The sequence below is a fragment of the Callionymus lyra genome, chromosome 1 (assembly GCF_982586985.1).
Source record: "Callionymus lyra chromosome 1, fCalLyr1.hap1.1, whole genome shotgun sequence".
NCBI classification, from domain to species: Eukaryota; Metazoa; Chordata; class Actinopteri; order Syngnathiformes; family Callionymidae; genus Callionymus; species Callionymus lyra.
This window is the reverse complement of record NC_141818.1, coordinates 28,075,523-28,098,384: the sequence shown is the minus strand read 5'-3', so window position 1 is coordinate 28,098,384 and position 22,862 is coordinate 28,075,523. Positions and strand designations below refer to the sequence as shown.

General features: G+C 39.2%; 1 protein-coding gene across 3 annotated transcripts in view; it reads left to right on the top strand.

Annotated features, from left to right (window-relative positions):
• Nucleotides 1–17,463, top strand: part of LOC148088739 (phospholipid phosphatase-related protein type 5-like) — a 40,659-nt gene extending 23,196 nt beyond the window's left edge. For 2 of the 3 annotated variants that reach the window (XM_087799725.1, XM_087799712.1), the window contains 6 exons: nt 4,723–4,911; nt 13,148–13,268; nt 13,351–13,601; nt 14,374–14,550; nt 15,936–16,066; nt 16,396–17,463. In XM_087799725.1, the coding sequence (XP_087655851.1) occupies nt 4,732–4,911; nt 13,148–13,268; nt 13,351–13,601; nt 14,374–14,550; nt 15,936–16,066; nt 16,396–16,498 (963 nt within the window). In that variant the 5' untranslated portion in view covers nt 4,723–4,731 and the 3' untranslated portion in view covers nt 16,499–17,463. Of the gene's footprint in view, nt 1–4,722; nt 4,912–13,147; nt 13,269–13,350; nt 13,602–14,373; nt 14,551–15,935; nt 16,083–16,395 lie in introns of all 3 variants that reach the window. The other variant, XM_087799716.1, reaches the window with a different exon arrangement.
• Nucleotides 17,464–22,862: the final 5,399 nt, after the last annotated feature.

Here is a 22,862-nt window from a genome sequence, read left to right as displayed (position 1 = left end):
TTCCTAGCAGCTATTCTACCATGAAGGCCTGATTCACACAGTCTCCTCTTAACAGTTGTTCTAGAGATGTGTCTGCTGCTAGAACTCTGTGTGGCATTGACCTGGTCTCTAATCTGAGCTGCTGTTAACCTGCCATTTCTAAGGCTGGTTAAGCCTTTCCTGGGACGGTCCTCATGTGAGCCAGTTTCTTTGTAGCGCTTGATGGTTTTGGGGACTGCACTTAGGGACACTTTAAAAGTTTTCCCAATTTTTCGAACTGACTGACCTTAATTTCTTAAAGTAATGATGGCCACTCATTTTTCTTTACTTACCTGCTTTTTTCTTGCCATAATTCAAATTTTAACAGTCTATTCAATAGGGCTGTCAGCTGTGTATCCACCCGACTTCTGCACAACACAATTGATGGTCCCAATCCCATTTATAAGGCAAGAAATCACACTTATTAAACCTGACAGGGCACACCTGTGAAAACCATTTCAGGTGACTACCTCTTGAAGCTCATCAAGAGAATACAATGTGTGCAAAGCAGTAATCAGAGCAAAAAGTGGCTACTTTGAAGAACCTAGAATATAAGGCGTATTTTCAGTTGTTTTACACTTTTTTGTTAAGTACATATTTCCACATGTGTTAATTCATAGTTTTGATGCCTTCAGTGTGAAGCTACAATGTCAATAGTCATGAAAAGAAGGGAAACCCAGATGCTCTTGTTTGCCTTGGTGCCCTAAAATGTATGCTCTTCTTTAAGGCAATACTTTAACCTTAAAAAGTTTAAATTCGAAGTCTGACACTTCCGGACCAGAGGAGAGAAATCCTTCTAGGCTTTTGCTACCAAGCTTTGGAACGATCTTCCTCTCACTCTGTGTTTGATGGAGTCTACTGACTCCTTCAAGAAACATCTTAAGACATTTTTATTCGTGCATGCTTTTCCTTGATTTTATGTAACTCCAGTGTTATTCTCTGTTTTATCTTGACCTTTTAAGTATATATTTTATTGAATATTGTTTTGAATGTTTAAGCGCTTTGTGACCCTGGTCTGGAAAAGCGCTATATAAATACAAATTACTTACTTACTTACTTACTTACTTATGTGTCTTGACCCTTTAAAGTATATATTTTAACTGTGTATTGTTTTTGATTGTTAAAGCGCTTCATGACCCTAGTCTAGAAAGGCACTTTACAACATATGTGAAACATGGAAGAGACAACAAAGCAGTTAATGTGTTCCATAATAGATGCCTACAAAACAGAAACAATACATCTTTCAATCATAACTCTTATTACTTATTACAAACATATTTAATCCCTTATATTTACTACTTACCTCAAAAAGAAAGCCAGTAACAGAATTTGCTGTACCTGATTCATAAGCCATTTTCTCCTATAACAATTTTAACCCACTTAACTCAATCTGCGCTGAGCCCCCTTCAGCAGTGTTGTTCGAGAGAATCATGCTACAAGAATAACCAACAATGTAACATATTCCCCCCTTATTACCCAGCTCTTCCTATGAGGGAAAACAACCATCAAAGTAGCCCGCAGAAAGAGAACCATCCCTTTTTTACTAGGACATCTACCATCATTTTTCTTTGAAGTTTCAGGTGATCTGGTGAGAGACTTCACTTGTTTTGACTGTGTGAAATGTCGTAGTTGTAATAACCTTGAGGGACTTTCATACGTTAGGGCCTCAAAGAGAAATAAGTCAGAATCTGTTTTCTATTATTTTTTAAATGAATACCAATAAATCATAATGGAAGTAATTGAAACTATCTTGTTCTTTAAACAAATACAGGCGATAATTAGGCAATGGCGTGACAGAAGATCCATGACATGAAGTTGTAGTATTCTGACACTAGCAGGAGCATGAAACTCTATTTTAAATCTAAACTATTGCTTCATTTAAATTAAATATTTTGACAAGAAGTTAGACAAAATTAACCTGTATGTCTTTTTTATACACAAATATACATAAACCAAACAGAATGAATATGTCCTATTCAATTGTTTGTTAAATAAATGTTGTTACATGATGATTTGCTAACCATTTCAAATGTTACTTTGTAAGCTGTCTGTTTTTAATCTTACATTCGCTATGTAAAGTCAGATCAATAATGAACATTTAATCAGATTTTCGTTGAATCTTTAAGGAAATAAATTAATACTAACTTGGCCGTGAAAGTTTTAGCAGTAGAGACTAGGGTTTAAAAAGTATTGAAACTCAGCAAAGTATCAATACTAAAATGTTATATCCAGATATGATACTCATTTAAAAAGAATAATCAATACCACCACTAGGCCCTTATTTGTACATCATAAAAGGGACTTCCTGAGACCTGAAGTTTGTCATCATAGTTGCAGTTTGTCTTTGCACAACTCTTTGTATTGTAAATATTCAATGTGTGCTTCTGACTGTGGTCTTTTTATCATCTGAGTCTGAGAGCCTGTGTCAGCCTTTGCTGAGAAAACAGTTCAGAATCCAAACTTCTCCAGACCACAAGTCTATCAAGGGTCTCAGTACATCTTCTACCTGCAGGCACAGTTTTTTTTAAATCTGAAACACACACTCTACATCACTCAGAATTTCAATATCTTCCTCGCCTGTGTCAGAATGAGCGCTTTAGAGTAGTCAGATCAAGGGTAAAATGTCATTATATTTTTTTGCTCAAACATTTGAAAATAACAACACGTGCTGTCTGAAGGAGCAACATCTTCTTGCCTACTGTCACAAAGAAATGTGTCCGCACTGACATTTAATTTTTTTTTTTCTTTCGACTACCAGAACATGACTGTTCACTCAAGTGAAGATTTTGACCAGATGTCTGGCTAATTTTCTGTATATCATTGTTTTCAAAGTAGTGGACGGGGAACATTTTACTCTGAAGTAGCTTCACCTTTTTAGTATATATTTTATTGAGTATTGTTTTGATTGTTTAAGCGCTTTGTGACCCTGGTCTGGAAAAGCGCTCAATAAATATAAATTACTTACTTACTTACAGAAATGAAACATGTTGTAAATATCGCAAGAATCCCCTGAGCATAGCTGTGTCTGAAAAATGTGGTCACAACAGTAAACCTCTGTTTAAAGCAGCTCTAGGTAGTTTGGGTACCTTAATATTTTTTGTACTAAAATATTTTCATAAAACTTGTGATGACACATCAACTTAAAACTAGTTGAATGACTCATATACCGTGACTTGAGGTGTTTTGTGTGATTTTTGATTTTTACTGTAAAAGTTATTGGGGATGGTGTGAAAATGCTACATACAAAATATAAATATATATAAAGTGCTCATGGGAAATGTGGTCTCCCGTTAGGCTAAACACTACCACTTTAGTCCACTGGCGTCGCTCGACTTCAAATCGCCTAAAATCAATTTAATCGATTTGGACGAATAAGGTAACAGACACAAGAAGCATTTGAGCTCTCATAAGTTGCGATAACAAAATGTGACGCTTGAGGGCAGTGAAGACCATTGAAACATGTCTTTCATAAACATTGAAGTTGTTGATGTTGATTAATGCCTTGTGGTGGAATGTTAACGTGATTTGAGTGATCTGTCAGCTCAAATTGTAAAAACAAATGTTTCTGGATAATATTAATTGATTTAATTAAAAACAAATCGTCCTCTTCTTTACTATTTATATATCCAGATAAATACTATTAGTATAATATATAGTATAATAACGTCTGTGCAGTGATAACTAATTCAAGTCTTCTTAACATGCACAGTTGAAGGCAGTGGAGAGTAGGAGCCACAACTAAAATGACAAGTAGAAGCATATACAGAGACGCTTAAGAACTCTGGTGAGTCCATTTTCATGCTGCTCAGAGTTCACAACCTCAGCAGGGGCTACCAGTACAAGCCCCTTCTGTACAACCCATCAACAAGTCTTCCTTTTTAGTTAGACATTTCTGCCATCCGGCTTCTCTTCTGTTACGTTTCAATTCAAACCCTTTTTCCACATTCACTTTTGGGAAGTATTATGGACGTGACATTTTCTTTTCGAGCGTTACCGTACTACAGTACAGTATTTTCATCTTTGATAACAATAATACTAGTCGCATACTGAAACTGCAGTTTTACAGTACACATGACTACTACTCCGGTATTAGATTAAATTCAATTGATTTCAAGATGAGTTTTTCTTTGACAAAGCGAAAATTTAAGGGCAACAAATAACACATTTTTTTTTATTTAGTCTTGCCTATATTTTGTATTCTTTTTTCAACTATTTTGAAAAATAAAAATGCTAGTTTTATTGAAAAACACGAAATTGCATGGGTGAGGCACAAAACATGCATTAAGCATATAAGAATTGGTTTTAAGTCACAACAATTTTACTTATATATATTATTTGTCTACACTGTACCTTTACTCACAACTATATTTTCCTTGCTTTATATCTCCTTTTTCTCCCTAAATTATCTGACTTCAGTTATTTTATAGACCCTCGTGACAGATGTTTTATTTTTTCCCCTGTGTTTCTCCTCCCTCCCACTCTTCACACTCACACAACTAAAGAGATCTTGCTTGCTCAAGCACACGTTGCTTCTCTTTCATTCCTCGCACAGTCTGTCTTCTTGTTTTTCTCTCACCATCTCCATCCCTCATCTCTTTTCCTTCTGTCTTTCACATACAATTTCACATTTTTCTTGCTTTTTGCTATGTGACAATTGTTTGACTGACGGATTTTAAAACTGGAACCAACATGTTCTATTTCCAGCTGGTCATCATGGCAGGAACTGTTTTGTTGGCGTACTACTTTGAATACACGGACACCTTCCCTGTGCACATCCAGGGCTTTTTTTGCTTCGATAAAGCCTACTCTAAGCCATACCTGGGGCCAGAGGATTACAGCAAAGCACCACCAGTCCTGGTCTACTCCCTCGTCACCGCCATCCCAACTGTGACGGTGAGTTCCTGCTGCTTTAATGGACTGAATGTTGTCGTGTCAGAGAAGGAATTCCAGTTTAGAGAAATGTAAGTGCCGATCGTTTGCACGTGGTTCTGAGAGGAGAGTGTGTAGGAGTCTTCTCATGCTGTTCTGTTTCCGATTGTTCTTTTTATCACCATGGCAACGGCACTATAAATGTCCTATTATAGTCTTCTCTTGTTTGAACAAAAATGATTTAACCTATACATTTTCCCTTCATTTACGTGTTGCAAATCAAAAGAAATGTGGTGCTGTGATAAATGTGAGCATTAATAAACAACATGCTCACCTCATCAAAGCCACAACTGTCTGTCTAATTTTCTGATATCACTTTATCTGAATATCTACACATTTTGTTGAAGATATTAATTGTACATTTTAATTCCAATGGACATATAGAAGCACTCGGGTTCTTCCTGTAGTCAACAATGACTTGAGTGGGAGTAGAAATTTCTGTGAAAAAGGGAAAATTCACTAAACAGAAACACAAAACAATAAATGTTCAAATCAGAAAGAGAAAACTCCTAGCTAAATGAGGGGGGAACAAATATTAGAGGGAAAAGGACAGTCATACATGCACAGTCACCTTGTTATCCCACAGAACGGGCAAGATTCCAAGATTGCCCAGTTTGGTTCAGCCAGCTTGCCTTAGGCTGGCACAGTGACTGGCAGAACTGCATCGACAGATTCGGCAAGAGCGCATTATAAAAGAAAGGTTCGTCAAGCAGGCAAATGCCGGGTCTCTCCTCTGGAGTCCAAGCAGCATTGATGGCCTTCAGAACCGAACTGTAAAAACCTGTGTGGTCAACATACTCATGCTGTAGATGGAAAAGTTGTTTGTCATATCCCAGCCGTCCCGCTGTCCTCAGCAGCAGTCAGACCATTTTGAGCCAGGTCGGACCACATTCATAAAGGTGACCCAGAAGACCCCCCTAGCCTCCAGGGGATACATAAAAATAAAAATAAAAGAAATATTAGCAGCACATCTGCTTCTCTGGGGAATTTATTCTTAGGTTGCTGGTTTTTATAGATTGACGTTCAATCTATGTTTTCCAGTCAGACAATGTGAGCTATCAGTTGAAGTTGGAAACTTCACAATATGTTGACGTTGTTAAGAGTAATGAGAAGTTTCTGTGATAGATGAATAAAAAAGAACATAAGATTTACCTCATATTTACGTCACACAATTTGCATACGAACAGGTCTTCAAATACAAATAATATAAAAAAGAACAGGTTAAATAAACGTTTCCTTTGCTCAATCACTAATTAATTATATCAAACTAAGCACAGGAACTTAACTTTAACTGAGCAAGGAGCATTTAGTCGTGTCAGTAAACATGAGTTATATACTGTATGTAACTCCAGCAGGAGTGTACACAAGCTGAGAACAACAGATGTTCAAGATCTATTTTAGACACTAAAATAAACAGATTTGTTGCTCTTTAAAAGTAAACTACGAGCACCTTTCCCTCTTTCATATGCATGGACAGTCTAAAACGGCTCTCTTCTTCAATCTGGATGCCCTACATAAAAGCCTTCATCCTTTTCTCCAGCACTACTCCCACAGAGTGAACACTTTTCCCCATCACAGACACACATTTCCTGATCACCCTGTCCAGCCGGTTACTGTCTCTCAAGGCAATACTTCTTCCCCAACACACAACCCCAAAGAACACGGCACTAGCTACAATGTAATAATAGAAAAGGTGCAAGATTTGACTGCTCACATCAAAAGACCTCAGCCTCCTCAGGATGAAGAGTCTGCTCTTCCTGTACACTGCATTTGCCTGAGATGACCAGTCTAGGCTCTGATCCAGTTGGACTCCCATGTATTTGTACAACTGAACCACATCGATGACCTTCCATTCACTGGAGACCAGCTGATGAGAGGGACTCTGTTAAAAGTTAATGATAATTTCCTTGAGCATCCAGTCTCCTCTGGTCTGATCTCGCCGGTCACTTTTAATTGATTTTAAGCGTTTATAAACGGCTTATGACTGTCTTGTATGGAAACCACCTAACACTACACCAACCTTGTCCGAGTGATCGTCATTCAGGCACTTTTAATCCACCCTTCCTGGGTCGATGCTAACCGGCAGTCATGTCACCGGCTTTGCTCAGCCACCTCGACGATGGCACCACTCAATGATCACCCACCTGGACATTCCGGTCTGTCATGATCCTATGATAGGACACCGGCAGTACATCGCTGCTGAACGCAACTGGATTCGCTGGATGTCACCCGTCCTTCCACCTAATACGGAGCTCCTCCCTGACATTGCGCTTTTCATTGCACATCCACCGTGGGTCCCGCAGAAGCCATCCACTAGTCTCACCCCAACTAGCTGGATCAGGAAACCCTTGGTGATAACTTTTAGTGATGGAAATGACCAAAGTTTTGGTGCAAACATTTTTTGCTAACAGAGTGGGTGAGATCCAGAAGAGTGGCTCTGGAAATGGCTAAATATTGCAGACATATTAACAATAGGAGCATCACTTGAGAATATGCAGGAAAACATTGTGTGAGATGTTTTTCTGGCTGCCAAAATTGATGCTGTCTTCACTGTTACAACTCTAGAAAGACTTGTTGTGTACAAAAAAACTAATGGACTGCTAGTTTGTGGATGGAGAATCTAGTTCTACAGTGAAGAGCAAACTGCAGTACCAATTCTGCCATATAACTCTTGGACTTCGACACAAATAGTGCAAGAAGCTCACAGAGCCAATCATGAGGAAGTAGCTGGAACACGAATGAAGAAGAAGGCATGGGTCAACGACTGGCCCAGAAAGTGGTAGACAGTTGTGTCACCTGTAGGAAGATAAAGGCCAAGAGATGCCAACAAATAATGAGTGATCTTCCAGTAGAGTGCACAAATCCTGCCAGACCCTTTAAATTTACCACGCTTGATTTGTTTGGCCCATATCAGGTAAAGGACAAGGTCAAAAAGAGAGTAAAACTCAAAGTGTGGGGGATAGTTTTCTGTTGCATGGCATCAAGAGCTGTACACGCAGAAGTCGTCAGTGATCAGTCATCTGAAGGGTTCCTTTTGGCATATCATCGGTTCACTGCATTAAGAGTGCACCCCAGAATGCTTTTCAACTTCATTGGAGCTAAACCAGCACACAAAGAACTTCATCAGTTTATTGGTAACATTAAAAAAGTAAAACTTCAACATGAATCAACAATGGATGGAACTGAATGGTGTTGTAAAATTCAACCAGCTGACGCTCCCCATCGAAATGGTGCAGCAGAATCAGCAGTTTGTGTAGTAAAAAGAGCCCAGCATAACATCGGAGGATATGGATTTTTCACAGGTGGGGGGAATTCCAACTTGGTCAACGAAAGACAAATAGATGCTGGGCTGCATTGACTATTTCAGCCACAATTCTCTCCTACTAGGTCTTACTGATCAAACTGGAGACCCTGCAACGTTTGAGTTTGATGGATATCCTTAAAAAAGATTGCAGCGTATTGAGACCGAAGTAAAACGATTTTGGCTTAAGTGGAGCCTACTTGCTGGGCCGTATTTATTTATAAGAAGTAAATGGCACGCAACAAAAAGGAAAGTGGCTGTAGGAGACATTGTGTGGCTAGCGGATCAAAACGACTTAAAGGGACAGTACAGTATTGCTAAAATGATTGATTTCAAAACAGATGACAGAGGCATGGTCCGGGATGTGATTTTGCAAACATGTCCGAGCCATCGAGCCTCAGCCACAAAGCAGTGTTGATAAAATATCCGGAACAAAACCATCCAGCCCCAAGACAACCCTTCACAGAGACGTCAGACGTTTGGTGGTCCTTCTGCCTGTGGAGGAACAACGTTACTCAGAGACGAGCCGAGTTCCATCAGCTTGAGTCAGGTGACCGCCTTGGGTTCGAGAAGTCAGGTCAAGTGGGAGGGGTTGAGTCCAGGAAAGGCGAGTTGAACGAAAAGAAAAAGAAAAAAAATCAGAAAGTGACATCACAGCTCCGGTTCAAAGGTCAGCCCTCACCTAAAACAGGCATGGCCACTCAGCCAGCAAATGGAGCAAGAAGTGGAGCACAAAGTGAAGACCCCAAAAGGCACTTCAGTTTGTTCGTACCGAGGAGACCAGAAAACAACTTGACAGACACCCTACACTCCACCATCGACTATGTAAGTAAGTAAGTAAGTAAGTAAGTAATATTTATTTATATAGCGCTTTTCCAGACCAGGGTCACAAAGCGCTTTAACAATCAAAACAATACTCAAAAAAGTATATACTTTAAAGATCAAGATAATACTGAGAACAACACAGGAGTTCCAGAAAATCAAGGATGTCCCCATCCCTGACTCTCCTTCTAACCCCGATGAACTCGTCTCCATCTAAAGCTCCCACCTCAGGAACACCCTCTTCTCTCTCGCACCACTAAAAACTCACTCTCTTTTTCTTCTACTACCCCCTGGTTTACCCTCTTGGATCTGTCCTCAGCCTTTGACACAGTTGATCACCAGATCCTGCTGAGAAGACTGGAAAATGAAGTGGGACTGTCTGGGTCTGTGTTACAATGGTTTTCCTCATACTTTTCTTGGCTCAGTTTCAATGTTTAAGCCAATCAAATAAGGTCTGAATCAGTGGATCTGTTGTGTGGAGTCCATCGAGGTTTACCTTTATTATTTTTACTGTTTTTTCCCCTGGGTAAAATTATTCAGAGATTCCCTGATGTTTCTTATCACATTTTTGCTGATGACATCCAGCTCTACTGCTCATTTGATCCAACTGAGGTCCAGACGCTGAACAGCTTAGTCAATTGTTTTCTAGAGATCAAACAATAGCTGAGTGAAAACCCTTTGCAGCTAAATGTGGACTGAAACTCTGATTATTGCGCCTGATGACAAAAAACAGGGTTGAGTCAGTACTTGGGTGACTTAGGCCAGTCTGTCAAACTGTCCCTCAGAAACCTGGGTTTTATATTTGACAAAGACATGTCTCTAGTACAACATTGCAAAAAACTGACCAAAAAATGTTTCTGAAAAAAATCTAAGTTTTTTGTGACTGAGTCTGCTAGTCTATGACTAACGGCTACAAAAACGTTACATTAGAGACACTACAAGGAGGTGGAAACTGAGTTGTCTAAATTAAGTCTTTTTTGCTAAAGAACATTTTGAATTTCAATGTTGTACGATTTTAAATTTGCAAGAAAAAGAACAAAGAAAAAAACTTAAATTCTCAATTAGATGGCTAATTTAAATATCTAATAAATATCTAATATCATACTTCTGGCAATTCTCCCATGAAATAATTCACAGCATTATTCATACTTGTATTGTTAAAAGTAGAGTCAAAACCAAATCATTGTCATTTCATTCATTATAGAGGAAAAAAAAGAACATGGCGCAAACACCCACTTCGGAAGAATCCACCGGTTTTGCTAATGAAGCCAAGTGAAAGTTCAATCAGGAAGACTTCTGTGTTTCCTTCTCATGACTCTTTTACTCATTTGTTACTCAGGAATCTATCTATCCATTCATTCTCTTCATCACTCTAACTGCCAACAGGTGCTAAACCTCCCTCATCCAATCACATGATCCCCACCCCTTGCACCTCCAGTCTTCATGGTTCAAGCTCAAATCCACATCATTGCAGTCATCTTCATGCCACTCGACAGGCTCACCAGATTTAAGTTCTCTCTTCTAACTGTTTAAGCTGCTACTCTACTCCAACTGTTCTCAAAACTGTCTCCCTCTACTTGCTCTCCTTCTGTCCCAGCAGGTTGCAGTAGAAGGCCGTTCACAAAGAGTCTGGTTCTGTTTGAGGTTTCTGCCTTAGAGGCAGTTTTTCCTTGTCACTGTTGCTCTTGTGATTTGTTGGGACCTGTTTTCCTTAGATTAGTTGTTGTTTAAATAACTTAAGAAAAAAAAAAAAGAAAAGAAAAAAGCATTACCAATAAACTGCAAACGAACCATTACCAGTGTCAAGACCCCATAAGGGCGAATATAAAATTCTCAGATCTCTAACCCCCTATTACTCATCGTACTGGTTATGGGGTCTAACTGCCAAAGATATATTTTTTAAGGTTTTTAAAAAATCCTAATCTTGTCTCTCAAGGTGGAAATATTATTTAGAGTTGAGTTATTATGCATAATCTATACATGTGAAGGAAAAATGTCTCATTAATCATTAACCTACTTTCTCATAGAAGAAACAGAAGCAGGCACATTCAGGGCAGCCCTGGTGAGTGTGGGGGGATACAGGCCCAGTGGAGTCGTCATGGTTACCACTGCGCGTAGAGAGGGCAGCATTTGTGCGGCATTATAGCATCACTTTGTTGATGTGTCTTCCAATTATTATAGCATTCGGCTGGCAGTTTCAGCAGTTGTCAGATGTTATTCAAGACTTCATGTGTTAAAATAGATATGTTGTGCAATAACTGTCAATCAAAGATGCAGGAGTAGACATTGTATGCGAGCCAAAGCAGTAATAATTCCAAACTCATTTACAACAGATTTGAAATAATCTGTAATATTTAAATGTCATACACAGATTGTTACACCATCTAAATCCTCAAATGTTTTAGTTTGAGTATTGATTGTCCACTTATTTCCAGGTGCATCTTTATCCTTTTCTTCTGACCCTCCAATCCATTTTTCAACCTTATCCGAGATCTTCTCCTGCTTTTGATTTGTCATACTATAGTAACTGTGGTAAAATAAAATATGTTTTGAGATAATATATAAATAGAACAAACAAAATGATTAAAGAAATGATAAAGTGGTTGCAAATATCAATACAATATAATGAAGAAAAAAAACAATCACAATATATCTGTGCATCCATATTTGCTCACACCCCAATTATACACGTGACAAACACTAATTCCACCTAAAGCATGTTCATGTTAGAATAGTTTGAGGACATGATTGCATGTATTTTACTTGTAAAACATGAGAGGAAGTAATCATCAGAAAAAACAACTACGTTTATCACGCTTATATTATACCATGCAAACACAACACAACAGCGCTGACATCATACTGCTTTCAAGCTAGTCGACGTCAGTCTTTCTCCAGTCATGAGCTAAACTTTAATCTGGAGATTTCTGGCTAAACTTTACGGTAAATTCCACAAACGACATTCAGAAGGAGAAAGCAAACTTTTGGCTCTTAAATTTAGAGCCATGCTTAAGCACGTCAGAGCAAAGCTGTGTCTGCCTTCGTTATCACGGTCATACTCTGTACTGTTTAAAAGGCACCTTTGTTATCCAATGAATTTATTTTTTTTATTTAGTATTTTGTGCCATTTAACTTGAAGTTAAAACGTAACACATCATTTAAAATCATAAGATATGATAAATCAATACTATCCATGAGTTACAATCATTAAATGCCTTTTACCTCTTCTAGAAGATGTGGACTACTATCCCACAAAATATAGCACTTTAAAAAGGAATTTTAGAGAGATTGATAATTAAAACAATCATATAGATATATGGCATTGTCAGAAATAGCAGGTTTATGATGCTATCAATCAATAATTGTCCATAGTTATGATAAATGACTGGCTCAGATATCTCCTAGAAGATGTAGAATACAATCTCAAAAAATATCATGAGAATTTTTTATTTTTTTTTATTCTAACTTTTCAAGAAATGTATATTTATATAATCATTTTAACCATATTATTCATATGAAATTGTCAAAGATATGATATAAAGTAACATGGAGGTAAGAAAATCAGTCTTATGGATCGGACATAAAAAAGGGTAACTTCCTTTTGCGAAGTGCGTCATAAAAGTAAATTCTCAATCTTGTCATTTTCCTCTCACAACTGCAAAATTATGTCATGCTAACATCTTTATAGATGAATTTCTCTTTCACATCCCTTTTTGATGATCCAAACAACTGTTTAGATTACAATTATGTCATCGAAAATAGTTTATAGTCTTAAAAGTTAGATTTTATTCACTGACTGAGTAATTTTGCATGCCAGAACCCAGAATTCAGCAGCGCAAATGTCAGTTTGTCGAATAAGTCAAAAGGGCTCTAGGATAGTTGTGGTTTGCGCTGGCATGTTTATACATAGCTCTCCAACATTAACAACAACCCCTGTTGGACATGAAGAATATAGACTAATATCAGAGTCATGTTTTCTTTACATTTAAGTTATATTTCATAGCTTAGACTCTAATATAAGCCTATTTTGACTGCTGGGTATTAAGTGAAAAATCGTTTTTATCCAACTTCTTCCAGATTCTGATTGGAGAAGTGACCAGCTTCTTTGTGAAGACAGAGAGCGCTCAGGAAAAGACCATCATGACTGCTGACTGCTTTTTTTTCAACCCCCTCCTCAGAAGGATCGTACGTTTTCTTGGTCAGTCGTGGATGATTCTTGTATTGGCTACAAAGCTGATCCTTGGAGAGAATTATTAAAAGCCTTTCCTTTATCTTAACAGGCGTGTACTCCTTCGGCCTCTTCACAACCACCATCTTTGCCAATGCGGGTCAAGTGGTGACGGGGAACCAGACGCCTCATTTCCTAACCGCTTGCAAACCAAACTACACGGCACTAGGATGTCAGTCTCCATTGCAGTACATAGCTGAGCGTCGGGCCTGCACCGGAAACCCCTACCTTGTGGTTAATGCTCGCAAATCCTTTCCTTCCAAAGATGCTGCGCTCAGCTTTTACTCAGCCATCTACACCGTGGTAAGAATGTGTGTTGCTCACAGATCCTCACTCTGGTCTGAGGTCCTGCCTTTTCAAGCTGTTTCAGGTTCTAACAGCCTTGAGATGTTTTGATGATTAGTTAAAAGAATACTTAAAGTAAATTCAACCAGAGTAGTGGGCATTGCATATCCCTGTAGGAGCCACAATAAAGTATAGTTATTTTATAGTTATAGTCAATACTCAGGCAGGACACCCAAATGTAGAGGCAGGAAACGGTATTAATAAAATAACTACTTTAATCGAGCAATACACCTTCCAGTAAAATTTGACGTCACAGCAGAGACTGACAGACAAAGCGAGTAAGTAAAGGTTATTTGTAAAGCGCCTTTCCAGACCAGGGTCAAGGAGGCTTTAAAAAAACACAACAATCAAGAGGACACAAATCAGGACAATCACGTCAGGAGCACAAGAGGAAGTTGACAAGACAAACACACAGGGATCCGGACTTCACAGTGAAACCAAGAAGTGAGACAAGACGGCACAAACCAATTTCATTATATGTGCAGTAATAATAAAATCACTTTATAATGTTTTATCCAATTATTTTAAGATGAAAGAACTCACACAAAAAATAAATCAAAGGAGAAACAGAAAAGATAATGTCCTAGAACAAAGAACTAAATTGTAAAATTAAGAACTCATCTAAATAAGAAAAACAAGTTCAGTCTAACACTGGTACTATGACAGTCAAAGGGCAGCATGTGGGCCTTGTTTTTTAACTGGACTGACTTGATTTCATGCTCTGTGACAGATGTATGTCACCCTCATTTTCCGGACCAAGGGAACGCGTCTCATGAAGCCCAGCCTGTGTCTGGTGCTGCTGTCTTTGGCTTCGCTTGTGGGTGTGGTGAGGGTGACCGAACACAGGAACCACTGGAGCGACATCATGGCCGGGTTCATCACGGGTGGAGCCATCGCCGCTTTCCTGGTGAGAGAAGAAGAAGCTTAGGATCAATACCCAAACATTTGACGAGAAACTGCCAATCAGTAATATAAAGTATTGATGACGAGGTAAAGATTGTCTGATCGTCTCTGAGCTTCATTAGAATATGTGGCTCAACTGCGCAACACAGACACAAATTCATATTACATTTAAAGAATAAAAGTGTTTTGTTTACAAAAAGTCATCATATGAATTTTTATTTACAAAAGTGTGATTTTCCATGAGATGGCTCCGATCTCATGATCACATGAGGGAAACTGGCTTTAGGAGCGCTTTTTATTTCAACCTGTTATGCTTCATTCTGATATGACTGATATTACACTGATAGCAGGTGATGCCGTTTCACAGGAACGTCTGTGACTCTCGCAGAGAAGACTTGAAGCCCTCAGACGAGGATCCCTGTATTTGTTATAATATAAAAATAAGCCTATAATATCTGAATTGCGTGAAATAGCTGATAGAAATTCTGTACAAAACGATCATGTTGTCATAATAAATGAAGATCACTAGTTTGGTAAATGAGAAAAATATATTTACAAGTTTTCAAATACTTTAATATCCACATATATAACTCCAAACATGTGTGTGTTTGGTCATTTTTTATCAATATTGATCTTTAATGTGTCTCTGATATGTCAATATCAAATGTGAGTGTTGACATCGATCTGAGCGATAAATACTCAACCTCCAAACCTGTTGGGAAGTCAGCGCTTTTTCACGCTTTTTTCATTCTTGATACATATGAACTTTGCCGTGGAAAACTACATGCACAATCTTAGTATGTGAGGCCCCAGTTCTCTTTAAAATTATGACCTGGTGGCAATCTATCTATCTCAACATGAGAAAAAGACAAGCTCCGAGGAAAAAAATAAAGTGTTAATGTTTTCCGTGCAGACGTTTGTCAGAGCAGTGAGGAGACATAAGTTTGACCTAAGCACATGCAGATTGCAGGAGGCATTGACAGCTGAACATATATAGGGAGCGGATTAAACTCACTATTACTCAGAAATTATATAAACTGCTGATGATTGTGGCGGCTGCTACACATTCAAACAGCACTGAAACCATCCTCAAAAAAAGTCCATTGTGCTATTAACTTAAAGTGACAGGATAAAAGATGTGAAGTAATTAATAGCTATATTTTCACTATTTTACATCTATTGTTATTTAGCAATGACGTGCATAAACTTATGGACACAAGGGACACATAAGAAGCATGCTCTGCATTTAAATAAAACAATTAGCCACATTATTAACTTTTATGAGTCATTTAAAGGCTCACAGAGAAGTTTTTGATTATTTTTATGATAGACATGACATACATCCTCTTTTCATGATTGAGTTTGTTAGCCCTGATCTCATATTTTCAGGTGTCGTGTGTCATCAACAATTTCCAGCCCACAAAGAGGCCACTGTCCCCTCTCCCACCAATAAAGATTTCAGTGACGCCAGTCGGGATTCCTCTGCTCAGTTTACCTCGTATCGAGAGTCCACTCGAAAAGTTAAGTTGCCTGCAGGTAAGGTGGGGGGGAGGTTAAAGTGGAGAGCTCAGATGCAAGAACAGGGCTGCCAAGTTTCAGAAAATGACATGAGTGAGATTTTAGTGTCATATTTGTGGCTATTATCATGAAACAAATTAATATAGTAAATATAAGTGTCAGAAATGTCAAGTGTGGTGTGGGGTCAAATTACACGACTGTCATACTTAAAGTGTGGCACTTGGCAGCCCTACAATATAGAATCAGATAATTACATACATTTTTTTGATGCATACTTCTGCTATATGTTTGTTTGACCAATATTTAAACGGACTCTTCTGTCTTCTGTTAGGCTCCAGGGCTACCGTATTCTGAGATCACATGACCATCAGCTGACCCAGACCCCTCCCGATGTGCTTCTCCCCTCAAAACGTTGCCTCACCAGCTCAGTCTAGACCTGAATGATGAGGGCGCCATGAATTGTCCTTCCCACCCTGAAGGACCTCAACTTCTCCTGCGAGTTAAGTCCACCCAGGTCTGAGGACAGAACTTCAATCAGACAACACAACACATCTCCTGTCCTCCACGGGTTTGGGCACACAACGACAAACAGTTAAAGCAATACAGTTTCTTTGAATCCATTCTTTAGAAAAGAAAAGCCCTATAATCAATGTTTTTATAACTCAGGACATTCAACTCAGTTTAATCATGGGTATGTCTGACTTCAAATTCAGGTAAGCTCCATCGGTACAGAAGGAAGCAGCACAGAGAAGTGAGAACAGGAAATTTTGACAGAAAGTTGAATCTGATGTAAGAATGACATTCATAACTCATCCACACTTGTTACAAATGTACAACCATGTCACAGCGACAATAATAAATACGATCAGCTGTGAATCTGTTGCCAGGCCGGCTCTGGCAGCAGCTCAACTCTGAACCTCTGACCATGTCACTTGTAAGTTATTTAACTTAAACATGATTTTCTTAATCTCCTTTTTCCACCTGCAAGGCCGACAAAAGCAAGAAGAGAGTGTTTTGTACAGAAATATTGTTGATATTTGAATGGTGAATACACACTATGTCATCACAGGCTAAAACAAAGATTATCTTGAGGGTTATATACATTCATTTAAAACCTGTGTGTTTACAAGCAGATCTGAGGGAAGCATCATTGTTATTATTTAATACTTTTGTCTTCTGCTATCAAAGGTAGCTTCTGTGCTGCCAAACGTGTGTGTATGTTGGTGTTTGAAGGACCCTGCTAAGGAGTCTTCGCTATTCTTGTTTAGGGCAACTCGTTATTGTGGTTCTAAAAATAAAACAAAAATAACTTTTGTAAAACGCAGTCAGAGCTCTGTTATTTTCTTCTTGGGTGTCTGTTTTGTATTAAATTATTACAATAAAAAGAAGCTTTAAAAAAGGAGTTCCAGTCTGTTACTTCTCTTTTGGAATGGAAGAATTGAAAATGTGTTAAACAACGAGGTAAAAGTAGTCAAAGGAATTTGAAGTCTACAGAAAACTCTACAAGAACAATACTACAAGTTGGAGGACGAACAACAACATAAGGTGAGAGGAAAACAATGGCGGGAGAGACAATATAATGGTGCGTTACAGTCGTCCTTGGAACTCGGAATTTCCCGGTTATGACCACCAGAAATGCAACTCAATGTCGAAATACAAAGTTAGGACTCAGAGAGGCCTGCACAATCTCCAGTTTAAAAAAAAAGCTGCTCGCAGTGTCATTTGTCTGCTGTAATATTGTGTATATTTAACTTCCAAATATATATTTTATTACCACCACACTGGTTGAAGGCATAGTATTGGTCGACATTTGTGTACTGTACAACTCTTAGTCGACATGAGTGTAAGTAGAAAATTAAATTAGAATTTTGGGTATCACTAACTAACACTATATTCATAGTTTGTTTATATGTAGCATAAAGGCAAACAAAAAAAAAGTGTTTATAAGGGGAACGATATTTAATTTTAAAAATCAAATAGGGATTTGCGGCTCCCAGTCTTTTCATTCCTGCAGGAAACAGGTTCAAACAGCTCTTTGAGTGGTAAAGGTTGGTGACCCCTTAACTTGACGCTCGGCCCCTTGTTGAAGCTGGGAGAGGTCTGCACCGTGTCCACCCTGATGGAAGCTTCACAGGTTACAAATGTGGTACCCTTTGTGGTGGAATATCTGACATCATTTGATTAAGAAAGAGTTTACTGAATGCTATTGACTAAACTCTCCTGGGAGTCAAACAGGCTTCTGACGCTTAAGGCTGGTGGTCCAGCTGCATGATTTTGTGTCGATCATTTATATAATTGTGACTCTCAATGTGACGTAGCTGCTGATTGAATGCTGATTGTGGTTGGTCCTCCTTTTTTAGTGTTGTCTTTACTAATTTTCGCTGCAGGATGCGTGTATTGTTGCCATGGAAACCACACAGACTGGTAGACAAAGAGATATCTCTTTAGTGATGGGCTGATGTGTTGCTCATTTAATAATGCTCTTAACGTCTTATTGACCTATAACAGTGCACGGTCTGATCTACATCATTAGAAGATTCTAACCCGTTAATAAAATACTACGCATCACCAGTACAAAAAACAATATTCAAAATATACTGAATACTGTCACAGATGGAAACCATACCAAACTGAAAATGGGATGCTGACCTCTATGACCACCAACCCTGACTTCTGGAGTCAAATATGTAACAACATCTCCATTAAGAACAAAACGCAAACAGTAACAGCTTATAGAACACACTGTACTGATGATAGACTACACCAAATGGGCTTCACTGAATTAGACTAGCATAGCACTAGCTGCTCCCTCGACAAAATATATTTTTACTTCCACTCACATGTTTCCATGCTTTCCGAAGATTTGTATGTAGGGAAACAACTCTTAACTACAGAGAAAAACAAGGAAGTAATACTTCTGAACTGGAAGACAAATGAAAGCATCAACATCAAAACTGGGAAAAGGTTTATAATGAATGAAAAGTTGTAAGCTTCCCTTAACAAAATTGTATAACTTTAATCTAACCTGGACCTATGTCATCTCCCTTTTTACCACATCTACAGCCTGACAAGCTTACTTACTTACTGAAAATCACAAGCTTCTCTCTCTGTCCTAAGCCTTTACTTCATTGATATGTCTTCCCACTCACACCCACACATCTTACATCCTATCCTCTATCTTCTCCCTCAACTTGAGTCTTTTTACCTGTGCATTATATACATTTGCATTTGGCCTGATCAATTCAAGGTTTCTGCCTCCTAGAGGCAGTTTTTTCCTGCCACAGTGATGTTATCACTCACTCTTGGCAGGGTACTACCGGTGCACCTGTTGTATAGAGAAAGTTTCATCTAACAATGTAGATAGTAAACCATGAATTCACAGAATAAATATTTGTAAAATTATAAAAAGATTTCTCACTTAATCAAATAGTAGTCTGTGCAGCTCTGCGGATCGGGTCCAACATTTAATGTATTAATTAAGGTTAAGCTTTCTATTTATGAAAAATTGTTGTTGGACAATTGATACCTTACTACAGAATGAACACAATACTAGAATACCCTGTTGTAGCATGTATAGAATATTAGCTTACTCTTATTATTGGTTGTATCATGCTAGATGGATCAGAAGTCTAGTTCAGCTCAGGGAGGAAATGCAGGAATGGAAGACTGACAAATTTTGGTTTGAATAGTAATATATATTAAAGACAGACACATATGAAGACAAGGTTTCTCGAACTAAAGTTTAAGACAATATACAATTGTATATTGGATCAAAATAAATAATTCAACTACTCAAGTTGGAATAAAGAAAGAAAAGAAAAATAATCAAAATCAGTTCACTGTGAGACCAGGGTCCCACCCAAGAGTCCATTCATCCTTGTTGCCAGATCAGAGGTGCATGTGTCTGAAGGGAACCATAGGGGGGCATGTGGGGGTGTACAAGTATTCTTACAGAATCGAGGGAGCCTCCTGTCCAACCTGGTAGGAGCACCACACCACCAAGTTCAATAAGGTGTTGATGAGTTAACTGGTGAATCGGGTCCTCTTCTTCCCAGAGAAGATCATCATCATCAAGAGGGCTGTCATGTGGCTGACAAGAGTGCATCAGCGTCTGTGTTCTGGTTGGCGGAATGGTATTGCAACTTGAAGGAGAGCGTTGAAAAGTCAGCTAACAGTTGATGACTGATAGCTTCCAACTTGGCTGTTGTAAGAATGTACGTCAGGGGGTTATTATCTGTGACAACTGTGAACATGGCTCCGTACAAGTAGTAAGTAAGTAAGTCATTTTCATTTGTATAGCGCTTTTCTAGACCAGGGTCACAAAGCGCTTAAACAATCAAAACAATATTCAATAAAGTATATACTTTAAAGGGCAAGATAAAACTGATAACACAACAGGAGTTCTAGTAAATCAAGGAAAAGCCTGAACAAATAAAAACATCTTAAGATGTTTCTTGAAGGAGCCAGTAGACTCCATCAGGAACTTTTCTGTTACTGACCAATTTAGGGTAAAACACTCTAACTTGTGTGCTGGATACCTGGTTTCACACGTTGTCAGACCTTGGCTAGCGAAGTCTAGTTCCTGGTACAAAGCAGCTCCTAATCCTGTATTACTGGCTTTGTTATGGAGGATATAGGGCTGCTTTGGGTTGGCAAACCCCAGAACAGGAGCAGAATTGAGCTTCTCAATCAGAACCTCAAAAGCTTGCTGGCACTCTTGAGTCTATCACTCTCCAAACTGCATCTTGGGGTGAAAGATGTTTGCTCTGCTAGAGGAACAACTTTGGTGCATCTCGAGTGAGCTGGTTGAGAGGTTTGGCCAGGGCAGAGTAATCTCTGATGAAGCGTCTGTAGTATCCTGTGAAACCCAAAAAGATCTCAATTGTTTCATGTTAGTAGGAACTGGCCAGGATTTTAGAGCATTGACCTTTTCTGGATCCGTCTCCACTCCTTTCTCAGATACCAAATGACCTAAGTAACGTACCGACGTCTGGAAGAGTTTATACTTTTCTGGAGACAGTTTGAGACAAAACTCCTTTAGTCTGTGTAGAACTCTCAGGCTGTCTTGTGTTTGTCTGCTTCACTCAGTTAAATCTGATAGTATCCAGATTTTAAATCCAATACACTGAACCATTGAGAGCCTTTCAACGCTGAAAACGACTCGTCGACAAGTTGGGAAGTGTGTAAGCGTCGTTGATGGTCTGGAGATTCAGTATTCTATAATCAATACAAAGGCGAACATCACTATTCTTCTTCCGAACAACAACGATGTGTGAGGGAAATGGCGATTCTGACTCCCTAATCACTCCAGTGTCAAGGAGGTCTCGTAGATGATTTCGGACCGCTTCGTGGTCATGGAGGTGGAAAAGTCGGGCACGGTGTTTAAATGGTGTCTCGTTATGGAGTTTTAGGGAATGCCTCACCTTAACAGTGCATTCAAAGTCCAGGCTGTGATGTGAGAAAACATCTGAAAGTTTGTTGAGTTTGTGTGACACACGTATTTTCCATTCTTCTGAAATGGGGGAATCTCCAAACTCGTAGGTCAAGGTCGTTTTGAATAGTTCCAGGATGTGGGGGGTCGAGTTTCAGCATGGTGTGACAGGATACATAGAGTTGGTCCAATATCAGCAATGACACTACTGGGGGGACAAACACATCTTGCTCAGATGCATTATGCAGAACAACAGGAACAGGTCTCGGGGGCTGGTCTTGAGGTGTTATCAGGCAGTTCACAACCCAAAGGCCACCAGGAGAGGGGGTTGTGGGATGTTCAATGATTGCACTCTGGCCGACAATTGGTGTTGGGCTCTCAACTGTTCCATCCACAACAACAATTTGGCCAGCAGGGATCAGCACAGGGAGTTGACTGGCAATGCTAATAACACCTTTGTGGCCAGGCTGGTAACGAGTCTGCAACAGCTTTAAAACTGCTCGATACCCAGGTAAGGTAGGCATAAAGTTATTGGGCATGCTTAAATACTGCTTAAGCAACACTTTGAGGGTATTCATACCGATCAGCACAGGGGAGTGGAAGTCCGGTTGAACATCAGGAACTACGAGGGCAAGGGTGGAAATTGCATGCTCTGTGCCCAGTAAGCTTGATGGGAATATTATGGCTGTTTCGATGTAACCCAGGTATGGAACAGTTTGACCTGCAGCGCCTTCCACTTGGAGAAGGTCATGAAGTGGTTGGACTGGTTGACCTGAAAAGTGCAGATTGTAGCCTGTAACCTGAGATCCAGTGTCCAGAAGACATGGACACACTTGACCTGCATTGCTTGCAACAATACATTGTGAGCCCACTAGTCCTTCAGGTAGGTGCAACATGTCGGGAAAAAAGTTAAACTCTGCACACTCCACAATTTCCTTATTCATGGGACATTTTTGGTCCTCGGTGAACGTTAAGACGAACCACTGTTAGTTTAAATGTGGAATCGAATCAGGGGACTTTCACCATCTCAGCTGTCTTTCCGTAAACTCTTTTCTTTTCCTCATGACTAGGGCTGGGTTTTCGGTAAATTGTCACAGTGGGGTTTAATGTGACCATCTTCACCCCAATGGAAACAGTAGCCAGGCTTTGGTCCGGAAGGCTGACTGCAAGCGGATAGTGTTGCATTTGACTTACTAGGCCATGGTCCTCCACCTGATCTACCACTATTAATGGCTCTTGAAACAGCAGACTTGATGGACTTGCCTGGTTAGCAGTTAAGGTGGCAAGCTGTCGTTGGATGTCAGCTGCTTTGAGAGTTGTTGGGTGATGTTAGTAAGTGCGGCACACACACCTTTCTCTTCACTATC